The sequence below is a fragment of the Bufo bufo genome, chromosome 1 (genome assembly GCF_905171765.1).
Source record: "Bufo bufo chromosome 1, aBufBuf1.1, whole genome shotgun sequence".
NCBI lineage: Eukaryota > Metazoa > Chordata > Amphibia > Anura > Bufonidae > Bufo > Bufo bufo.
Window position 1 is genome coordinate 161,148,109 of NC_053389.1, and position 12,423 is coordinate 161,160,531.

General features: G+C 43.3%; 1 protein-coding gene across 1 annotated transcript in view; it reads left to right on the forward strand.

Annotated features, from left to right (window-relative positions):
• Window positions 1–12,423, forward strand: part of HEPACAM (hepatic and glial cell adhesion molecule) — a 45,694-nt gene that overhangs the window by 19,798 nt on the left and 13,473 nt on the right. The window contains exons 2-3 of the mRNA XM_040431120.1: window positions 740–1,081; window positions 2,175–2,456. Coding sequence (XP_040287054.1) covers window positions 740–1,081; window positions 2,175–2,456 — 624 coding nt within the window. The remainder of the gene's footprint in view (window positions 1–739; window positions 1,082–2,174; window positions 2,457–12,423) is intronic.

The window sequence follows — 12,423 nt, forward strand, 5'->3', positions numbered from 1 at the left end:
CAGATAGTATCACACAACAGGCCTAGATAGAGCACTCAGCAGACAGTATCACACATGGTAGGCTTAGATACAGCACTCAGCAGACAGTATCACACATGATAGGCATAGATAGAGCACTCAGCAGATAGTATGACACATGGTAGGCTTAGATACAGCACTCAGCAGACAGTATCACACATGATAGGCATAGATAGAGCACTCAGCAGATAGTATGACACATGGTAGGCTTAGATACAGCACTCAGCGGACAGTATCACACATGACAGGCATAGATACAGCACTCAGCAGATAGTATCACACATGATAACATGCACACTCTCAGCAGATAGTATCACACAACAGGCATAGATAGAGCACTCAGCAGACAGTATCACACATGACAGGCATAGATAGAGCACTCAGCAGACAGTATCACACATGATAGGCATAGATAGAGCACTCAGCAGACAGTATCACACATGGTAGGCTTAGATACAGCACTCAGCGGACAGTATCACACATGACAGGCATAGATACAGCACTCAGCAGATAGTATCACACATGATAACATGCACACTCTCAGCAGATAGTATCACACAACAGGCATAGATACAGCACTCAGCAGACAGTATCACACATGGTAGGCTTAGATACAGCACTCAGCAGATAGTATCACACATGATAACATGCACGCTCTCAGCAGCACAATATTATTTTATGATGAAACTGTAACATTTCATTTTATTTCTGTTTTCTGCAGATGTAGTTGAGGTTGTGAACATCACCAGTCACATCCAGCACATCCATGGAACCTATGGGAAATCAGCCCTGCTGTCGGTTCAGTACAGCAGCTCCAGCAGTGACAAACCAGTGGTCAAATGGCAAGTGAGGAGAGAGAAACCCATCACTGTAGTGCAGTCTGTTGGCACCGATATTATTGGGAATTTGCGCCCGGATTACAAAGATCGGATACAGATCTATGAAAATGGCTCACTCCTGATCAGTAACCTGCTTCTGTCTGATGAGGGGATGTATGAGGTGGAGGTCTCTATAACCGATGACACGTTCACCGGAGAAAAATCCATCAATCTCACTGTGGACGGTAGGTTTAATCACTAGACTCAGCCCAACGCTCTCTATGTCCACATCGCATTCATACCCTTGTTGATGGCAAAGAGGGAAATGTATGTATGCGTTGCCCAAAGAGCCAAAGAAAATTGCAATTTTTAGGGATGAACAGAGCTGACTACAGATAGCCTCAGTAACTGCCAGGAATCACCAGCTACAGCGTTCCTCCCTAACAGTGTCAGACACAGTCACTGCCTCCATAACTTTACTAGCCACACTCAGTGCCCCCACATCCTAACTGGCCATAGTCAGTGCCCCCATATCATTACTAGCCACAGTCAGTGGCCCATAACATTACCAGCCACAGTCAGTGGCCCATATCATTACCGGCCACAGTCAGCGCCCCCATAGCGCTACCAGCTACCATGCCTACGTAACATTGCCAGGCACAGTCAATGCCCTCATAAAATTGCCAGCGAGTCAGTGCCTCAATACCATTACCAGCGAGTCAGTCCCTCAATAATATTACCTGCAAGTCAGTGCCTCAATAACATTACTAACCACAGTCACTGCCCCATAACATTACCAGCTACAATCAGTTACTCCATAACATTACTAGCCACACTGTTTACATAACACTTTCAACCACAGTCATTACCTGCCTTAAAGTGTAACTGTCATTCTATTTTTATTTTTGTAATGTGTAGGGGCAGTGATACTAACCATTTTTGTAATATACTTTAATTACGGAAATTATACATTTCTATTAGAAAAATAGCACTAAAGTGGCCCAACGCTCCTCTGTTTACATAACACGGTCAGTGTTGAGCAAGTCTCCACAGTTATGTAAACAGAAAACAGAGGAGCGTTGATAAAGGCTCAAAATGGGCCACTTTAGTGCTATTTTTCTAATAGAAATGTGCAATTTCAGTAATTAAAGTCTATTACAAAAATGATCAGTATCACTGCCCCTACACATTATACAAATAAAAATAAAATGGCAGTTACACTTTAACAGTACCAGCTGCAGTCAGTGCCGCTGTTTATGGCTGGGATTTGTATCTGTCTACGTATAATAAATCTTGTGGTCGTGTAATTCTGTTATCTGTTCTATCATCTCTGACCAGTTCCTGTATCTAAGCCTCGGGTGTCCACTCCTTCATCTACTGTCTTGGAGCTGACAGAGAACTTCACCATGAGCTGTGTCCATGATAATGGGACTAAACCACTTTACACCTGGCTGAAGGCTGGGAAGACGTTGACTAATGACTCCAGGATTCTCCTGTCCCCTGACCGTCGAGTGATGACCATCACCAGAGTCGTAGTATCTGATGATGACATTTATAATTGCCTGGTGGAGAATCCAGTCAGCAGTGGACGTAGCTCTCCTATAAAACTAACTGTTTACAGTAAGTAACACTAATTTATAACAAACGCATATAAATCATAAGTACATAAAATATACATATAAAGTATATGTCCACCTCTAAACACCATTTTACAGTCTACATTATACTGTACTCCAGAGCTGCATTCACAATTCTGCTGGTTGTTATTGGAAACAATTAGAAAGCTTATCATCAGATACCCCCTAATGGCTTAGCTGGTCCTATAATCTCGGGGGGGGGGGGGGGGGGGGGCATTTAGTTCATTTAGTTGTTCCGACACAAGAAGACTGAACAGCACTTGGTATAAAGAGGTATAAAGCTGACACTTCCCGGAATACAAAACACCAGAGCAGAAATACAGTGTTACATTTTCCCATTATACTGATCAGTGGTGTAACTATAGCTCACTGGGCCCCACATCAAATTTTGAATGGACATCTCCCCCCGAGCAACCCCCTCCTCCCGTGCATCCCCCACTTCTATGGCTAGTCAAGATAGCTCTCTCAGACCAGGCCAGGCAGGGACTCTACATGTGTCTACTGTGTGTCATGTCACTGTATATAATGTCATTGTATAATACTGCTGAGGGAGCCCTGACAATAAAATCTTTTAGTCCTCCTCCTGGGTGGGCTCCTTCTGGGTTCGGACCCCATAGCAGCTGCTTAGCCTATAATGATATGCCATAACTTACCATACATTTTCCCACTGTAATGATATACCATAACTTACCAACTGGCTGAGTTCAAGCTCCAGGGATCCTTACTGATACCTATAAGGATAAATCAGGAGCAGAGAGGTCATGGGGGTGGGACCACCACCATCCCTTACCCAATCAACATGTTTCATAGATAAGTTTAAGGCGTGCACCCTCTACCATAATGTATGTACATAGCCTTAGCAGGGGTTTACAGTGGAACACTGAGACCATCAATGAGGTGGTCTTGTTCCCTGTTGAGAGGCAACCAACATGAGTTCCCTCTTAAAGGGCTTCTGTCACCCCTCCAAAAGTCATTTTTCATTTTTGGGCTAATTAAAATCCTTATAGTGTGATTATTCAATATATAGGGCTCTTACCTTTTTCTGTGGCTTAGTTTCTTTAAAAACCGCACTTTTATAATATGTTAATTACCTCGCTACCAGCAAGTAGGGCGGTTGCTTGCTGGTAGCCGCCGCATCCTCCTTTCAAAAAAACGCCCCCTCCTCCTGTTGATTGACAGGGCCAGCGAGCGCTCTCCTCCTCCGGCTGGCCCTGTTTGCAATTCAAATCCCGCGCCTGCGCCTTACGTGTCTTCATTCGGCGCAGGCGCTCTGAGAGAAGGACGCTCGCTTCCTCAGCACTTCCTCAGTGCGCCTGCGCCGATGACGTCTTCTCTTTCGTGTTTAGAGGTGACGTCATCTGCGCAGGCGCACTGAGGGAGTGCTGAGGAAGCGAGCGTCCTTCTCTCAGAGCGCCTGCGCCGAATGAAGACACGTAAGGCGCAGGCGCAGGATTTGAATTCCCAAGCCCCCATGCACACATGACCGACTCCTGCACACGTAACCAGAATCCTCTAGTTCTCCAGATCACTAGGAGTCATTAATGGGGTTGTCCCATGAAACATAGTCTACAGTTTTCAAACCAGCCTCTGAATCTGAATACTTTTGTAATTTGCATAGTGTTGGCAGTGGATTAATCAGGTCTCCATCAGATGTAGCACAAGGAGCAGCAGGGTTTTATTCAGAAATAACAGCACAACATATGAATATAACTTTCAGTAAGATCAGAATCTCAGCACATCTGATTCTGGCTTTCTTCTCTCTCAGCTCTCTCTCTCTCTGTACATGTGCAGCAAGTCTCCGCCCCTTCCTGCCTTTTCTTTTTAGCAGTACTTTATTAACAAGGTAACACTGTGTCTGGAAACAGGCAATCACATAATGTAGTTGTTGCAATACACAGAGTAATAAGCATTATTCCAACACCCCCACTCAACAACTACTTATCCTGTTAGTCCCATAGTTGGCTTGTGAAAGTAGACTAAGATAACCGTTGGGATGCCTTTGTTTGATGTAGTTGATCTTCTGACTTGAGGTTTATCTGGTACTTCTGTTGTTTCTTCAGTTAAAGACTCTAACCAGATTGTTCTTGTTTAGGATGAACTATTAGTGTGACATCATGAAACTTGAATGACACATGACTCTCATCAATCACTAAGGCTTGGTTCACACCTGAGCGTTTTACAGCGCGTTCCTACGCGCTGTAAAACGCTCAACTGGCAAGAACCAATGATTCACTATGGGAATGATTCTCACCTGAGCGCTTTACAGCGCGTATGAATGCGCTGTAAAACGCCCTACCCCCTAAGAAGTTCAGGAGCTTCTTTGGGGCGTACGGTCGCGCGTTCCCGCCCATAGATATATAATTTATCATGAGGAGAATATTTGAAGTCAGTTTTTCTTGAGTCTGTGTTGGAGGACTTTGTGCCACATTTATCAAATGTCACATGTTATTTGATAAATTTGGCTTGTCCTTAAACCTAACACTTCTGTCTAGAGAAGCTGCGCCAGTTTTCCTACTCCACCCTCCTCCTGGAGTGAGATTGCGACTTTTTTAAAAAGTTGCAATGATAAATCTTGTGTGAAACTCATTAACATAGCTAAACACACCCACTTTCCCGCCCATATTACAAAACTGGAGTGAGTGGTGTAAAAATGCAAAAAGTTGCAACATTTTGCTCAAGTGAGTGTAAAAAGTAGCAAATTTTTGCACAAGCGCTTGAATTTTAACAGGTGGGTGCAAAAAAGTCACAAAAGCCCTATTTTGCGACTTTTTGACATCAGAATTCTGGTGTGAAGGTATGATGAATCAGGGCCTATATCTCTACTTATTGTTATCTCTGGGTGAAGGATTCTGTAACCCTTTTAAGATGCACTGCAGCCTACCAGGATACCATCCTTGGCATGGGATTTCCATTTGGTATTTTTTTCTTTGGGAACATATACAAGTGCCTTAGTTCCAAATATTCTTATGTGGTGTAGTTTGAGCTTCTTTTTGTTCCCTTGTTTATATTTTCTCAGTAGTTTTACGAGGTAGTCTATTTTGAATATAGCAAGCTGTCAGGGTAGCTTCAGCCCAATATGTTGGTAGATCTGCAGCATACTTCTTCCGCTTCCACAGAGAGTTTGATTCTTTCTTTCTGCAACACTGTTTTGTTGGGGATTGTATGGTACAGTAGTCTGGAATACGATTCCATTTCTCTTTAAGATGGTTTGTGTCTTCTCACTTGTGTATTCAGTTCCATTGTCTGAACGTAGAATCTTTGGCATTTTCCCAAACTTGTGACTTACTTCTGAGAGAGATTCTTCAAGTCTCTCAAACGTCATTTTTGATGTGAAGCAAATAAACAACTGTATACCTTGAATAATCATCAATAAGGCCTCATGCACACGACAGTGTTTTTTCACTGTCAGTGATTTGGCTTCAGTGGTCCGTGTCCGATTTTGCTTCAGTTGTGTTTCCTTGTGTCTTCCTTTTTTTTTGTCTGACGGGGAAAAAAAAGGAAGGTTAATGAAAAGTGTAATTTTATTGCACCAAGGTCTTGTAGAAAAAAACGGACACGGACGACATACCAGTTGTGCATCAGTTGTTTTTTTTTACGGACCCATTGACTTGAATGGGTCCGTCCTCCGTTTCCCACTGACAAGAATAGGACAGGTTATATTTTTTTGACGGACTGGAATCACGGATCACGGATGCTAAGAAAAAACGGAGGACTATCATTTTTTTTTCACAGCTCCATAGAAATGAATGGGACCTCCGCTAAACTGTGAAAAATGACGGAACGGACACGGATGCACACAACAGTCGTGTGCATGAGGCCTAAAAGTAAGAAAATGTCTCTTCTTGCCAGGGGGAGAGTACTCATTGGATCACAAACATCTGTGTGTATTAACCCCTTCAACCCCAGGCCTGTTTTCACCTTCCTGCCCAGGCCATTTTTTGCAAATCTGACATGTGTTACTTTATGTGGTGATAACTTTAAAACGCTTTTACTTATACAGGCCATTCTGAGATTGTTTTCTCGTCACATATTGTACTTCATGACAATGGTAAAATTGAGTAAAAAAATAAAAAATTTTATTTATAAAAAAAATCCAATTTCTTTTTTTTTTTTTACTGTGTTTACCTGAGGGGTTAGGTCATGTTATATTTTTATAGAGCTGGTTGTTACGGACGTAGCGATACCTAATATGTATATTTTTTTAATGTATTTTACTTTAGCACAATAATAGCAGTTTTAAAACAAAAAAAATTATGTTTTAGTGTCTCCATGTTCTGAGAGCTATAGTTTTTTTTATTTTTTGAGCGATTGTCTTAGGTAGTGGCTCATTTTTTGCGGGATGAGGTGACGGTTTTATTGATACCATTTTGTGGGACATACGCCTTTTTGATCGCTTGGAGTTGCACTTTTTGTGATGGAAGATGACAAAAATAGCTTTTTCTTTACAGTTTTTATTTTTTATTTTTTTTATGGTATTTATCTGACAGGGTGGATCATGTGATATATTTATAGAGCCCGTCATTACGGACGCGGCGATACCTAATATGTGTTTTTTTTTGTTTTTTTTTCTGTTTTTTATTATAAAATAAGGGGAAAGGGACGTTTTTTTTCTTTTTTACTTTATTAATTTTATTACTTTATTAATTTTATTAAAACACTTTTTTTAACTTTTTTTCTTTACTTTATTTATGATGTTCACTTTTGGGGGTCTGATCCCCTCTGCAATGCATTACAATACATCTGTATTGTAATGCATTGCCTGTTTTTTTTTTAGCTTGGCCTGCTCCCCCTCACTCACTGAAGCCATCTGGCACCAGGAGAGAAATAGTGTGTGGACTCTCATTGCAGTCCTTGGTGACCATGTGGCGCCAGGGGTGGTGTGGAGTGGGCCCGACGTGCATGCTGGTAACTGCTTTCCCTGGAAATTAATGGAGGCCATTTTGGCACCGAAAATGACAGAAAATTCAGACGGGCCCAGCATGTAAGTGGAACCTGCACTTTCTGAATTATATAATAGCCGCTATGGCACATAACAGGTATATTTTAGTGTTAGGAACCCGTCTAACTAGAGATTGCCTTGACGTGCGGCAGACGGGCTCAAATAATTTTGTACAAAACGATTTGCCAAGTATCTCTAACTTATTAGTTCAGCATTTGCAATTATGATGCAATTTTGTACTTTATTTGGTTTGCAGTGAGCTGTTGCATTGCTTGTTTTGTTCAACAGTCTTGTTGTCAGCCATAGCAACGTGCCCCTGCACTTTGGGATGTGCTGACTGACCCCCTTTTTTCTCTCCATTGCCTGTTAGTGTATGACACTGAGTCATACACTAACAGGTTGCCTAGGAGATCCAGCCTGAGGCTGAATCTTCTCGGCTCCCGTAGAAGGCAGTTCCTAATGCCGTGCAAGGCATTGGGCAGCCTCTGCACGGCATTGGGCTGCCTTGTGTTGCATCGGATCCCCGCCACAGTAGCACGGGGACTCGATGCTCTCCCTCACCCGACACAAACCTCTTCTATGTCGCGGTCAGCGCAGACCGCGGCATAGAAGGGGTTAATCCGCCGGCATCGGCTTTTACAGCAGTACCGGCGGATACCGCAGGGGCCCGGCTACCACGGACTGCTGGGCCCCTGCAGTGATCGCGCGCGCACCACTCTGGTGCCCGCGCGATCACTTTGACGTACTATTACGTAAAATTGCGGGAACGCAGTGGTTCCCATGATGTAGTAGTACGTCATAGGTCGGGAAGGGGTTAAGTCAAGCGGCTGCTCTGATCAAGTGGCACTATTTTTAGGAAATGTTTTTCTGGACATTTTCCCTTTAAGGCAGCTTGTGCATTTAATCATCTGATTGCATTGGTCTATATCAGGGGTGGGGAACCTTTTTGCTGTCAAGGGCAATTTGGATATTTGTAACATCATTCGCGGGCCGTACAAAATTCGCAACTTAAAAATTTGACTGCTATATTTGGTCAAACATATAATTGACTTAGGCTACTTTCACACTGGTGTTTTTAATTCCGTTTGTGAGATCCGTTTCAGGGATCTCACAAACGGTTCAAAACGGATCAGTTCAGCCCCAATGCATTCTGAATGGATAAGGATCCGTTCAGAATGCATTAGTTTGGCTCCATTCCGCTCTGGATGCGGACACCAAAACGCTGCTTGCAGCGTTTTGGTGTCCGCCTGGCAATGCAGAGCCAAACGGATCCGTCCTGACTTACAATATAAGTCAATGGGGACGGATCCGTTTTCACTGACACAATATGGTGCAATTGAAAACGGATCCGTCCCACATTGACTTTCAATGTAAGTCAGGACGGATCCGTTTTGACTTAGGCTGCGTTCACACGGGCGAGATTTCCGCGCGGGTGCAATGCGGTAGGTGAACGCATTGCACCCGCACTGAATCCGGACCCATTTATTTCTACGGGGCTGTTCAGATGAGCGATGATTTTCACGCATCACTTGTGCGTTGCGTGAAAATCGCAGCATGCTCTATATTCTGTGTTTTTCACGCAACGCAGGCCCCATAGAAGTGAATGGGGTTGCGTGAAAATCGCAAGCATCCGCAAGCAAGTGCGGATGCGGTGCGATTTTCACGCATGGTTGCTAGGTGACAGTCTATTCACTGTATTATTTTCCATTATAACATGGTTATAAGGGAAAATAATAGCATTCTGAATACAGAATGCTTAGTAAAATAGCGCTGGAGGGGTTAAAAAAAATAAACAAATTAACTCACCTTCTCCTCTTGATCGTGTCTTTTCTGATGAGTTGTGGGCTAAAGGACCTTTGGTGACGTCAGATCACATGCTCCAATCACATGGTCCATCACCGTGGTGATGTACCATGTGATTGGAGCATGTGATCTGACGTCACCAAAGGTCCTTTAGCCCACAACTCATCATTAAAGAAGTAAAGAAGAGACCGGGAACTTCGCGAACAAGAGGAGAAGGTGAGTTAATTTTTTTATTTTTTTTTAACCCTCAATTGATCACCTACTATGCATTCTGTATTCAGAATGCTATTATTTTCCCTTATAACCATGTTATAAGGGAAAATAATACAATCTACACTACAACTAACCCAAACCTGAACTTCTGCCATTTTGAATCCAACTTTTGTTTTTTCAGTAGGAAGAGGGTCATGTGACACATCAAACTTATTGGGAATTTCACACGAAAAACAATGGTGTGCTTGGTTTTAACGTAACTTTATTTTTCATGAGTTTTTTACAAGTTTCTCTTTGTTTACAGCCATTGACATGTCGCCGAGGTTAACACGTGAGGAGCGGATAGAAATTGTGTTGATGTCTGGTGAACGCAGTAACCGGGTCATTGCAGCAGATTTCAATGCAAGACACCCTACGAGACCACCCATCTCCCATGCTACAGTTAGCAAACTGCTTGCTAAGTTTCGTGAAACTGGTTCAGTGTTGGATTTGCTAAAATGTGGATGCATGAAATCTGTCTCTAATGAAGAAACATCAGTGGCTGTCCTAGCTTCATTCAGCAAGAGCCCACAGCGTAGCACTCGCCGCATGTCACTGGAGAGTGGCATTAGTCGAACATCCCTTCGGCGGATATTAGCTACTCACAAATGGCACCCTTACAAACTCCAGCTACTGCAGCATCTCAACGAGGATGACCCAGATTGGCGCACTGAATTTGCAGAATGGGCAAAACAAAAATTGGAACAGGACCCTCAGTTTAAGCAGAAGATTTTGTTCAGTGATGAGGCAAACTTTTATGTGAATGGTGAAGTGAAGTTAACAAACAAAACCACCGCTATTGGTCTGACACCAACCCACATTGGATAGATCCCTCCAAGACTGTTGGTATGGTGTGGTATATGGGGTACAAAGATAGTGGGGCCATTCTTCATCAATGGAAACCTCAAGGCCACTGGATATGCGAAACTGCTACATGATGATGTGTTTCCCTCTTTATGCACTGAAGCTGGCACGTTCCCTGAGTTTTTCCAGCAAGATGGTGCACCACCACATTATGGATGTCAGGTCCAAGCATTGCTAGATGAACAGTTTCCTGGAAAGTGGATTGGTCGTCGTGGGCCAGTTGAATGGCCCCCAAGGTCTCCCGATCTGACCCCCTTAGACTTTTATCTTTGGGGTCATCTGAAGGCAATTGTCTATGCTGTGAAGATACGAGATGTGCAGCACCTGAAACTACGGATACTGGAAGCCTGTGCTAGCATTTCTCCTCCGGTGATGCTATCAGTGTGTGAAGAGTGGGAGAAGAGGGTTGCATTGACAATCCAACACAATGGGCAGCACATTGAACACATTTACTAAGTGGTCAGAAACTTGTAAATAACTCATGAAAGAATAAAGTTACGTTAAAACCAAGCACACCATTGTTTTTCTCTTTGAAATTCCCAATAAGTTTGATGTGTCACATGACCCTCTTCCTATTGAAAAAACAAAAGTTGGATTCAAAATGGCCGACTTAAAAATGGCCGCCATGGTCACCACCCATCTTGAAAAGTTTCCCCCCTCACATATACTAATGTGCCACAAACAGGAAGTTAATATTACCAACCATTCCCATTTTATTAAGGTGTATCTATATAAATGGCCCACCCTGTATATTAACACCTTCAGCAAGCTGGTCTCGAACTAGCTTTCTTCCGGGTCTCTATGTGCAAGACGTCTGTGCCATACTGAACACAATCCTTGTGCTGTTCTTATTCGGCAGTACACACACTTTCTTTGTATTTTATTTAAAGGGGCTATCCAATTTCAGGAAACCATGTGCCGGGCCCCTCACCGGTAATATACTTACACTGCTCCCGGTGCCGCTCCTGGTCCCCGCACTGCTACTGCTGCTTCTCCCTGCACACAGATAAAAGCATCCAGTGTCGGGGGGGTGCAGCCAATGGCAGGTGGGGACGGGACGAGCCTCCCTAGCATAGCAGGTGACGCTAGGGAGGCTCGTCGCCGTCCCCGCCTGCCAGTGGCTGCCCCCCCCCTTCCCCGACACTGGTTGTTTTCATCCGTGTGCAGGGAGAAGCAGCGGCGGTGCGGGAACCAGGAGCGGGGTAAGTATATTACCGGTGAGGGGCCCAGCATATGTGGGGGGGCTTTGAGAAATTGGATAACCCCTTTAATATAGTTCATCTGTAATTTTCCTTCTGCAAGTGTGTACCCTTGTTTTGAGATGATGGTCATTCTTAAATGTGACTTCATTGCCCTGTCCTGTGAGTTTCTTCACATACAATAAATTGCTTTTATGACTAGGGACATAAAACACATCCTTTACTGGAATTCTTCTGCTTTGTGTTGGGGAGACCTGATAATTAATGTAGCCATTTCCTACTTCTTCTGAAGTCATATAATGTCCATTAGCTAGGCTCACTTTCCCTGATTTACTTGGGTCAAGGTTAGAGAAGTTTCTGTCATTTGTCATATGACTAGTCTAGTTGCTCCAGAATCTATATGAATGTTTTGCTGTACTTGAATTAATAATCATGGATTCACATCACGTTTTATGCCTCCATTTGACGTATTCAGTGCTTTATAAAAAAAGGATACAAAAGCGTTGTACACCACGTTCTTGTATCCTGCAGAGTGTGGTAAAAAGCAAATACCGGTACTTTTTTTTACAATAGAACTCTTTGGTGAACGGATGCCACTGTATGGCATCAGTCTGAGGCATCTGTTTAACTTATATATTTTTTGGAATACGTTAAACAGATGGGAAAAACGGGATGTGAGCCCAGCCTAATAGATGCAGCTTCAGTACTGTTACTTTCTTCACTGGCAGCACTTTTAACTCTTTGTTGATCACTCTGCCTTTTTAGCTGTTTCACTCTAGCTTTCCCAACTCTGCAATCAGCTTTCAGATGACCGGTTTTCTTGCACACAAAACACTGACATGTCTCCTTTAAAGGCCATGTACACCTTCAAAGGCAATTTTAGTTTTTTCTAG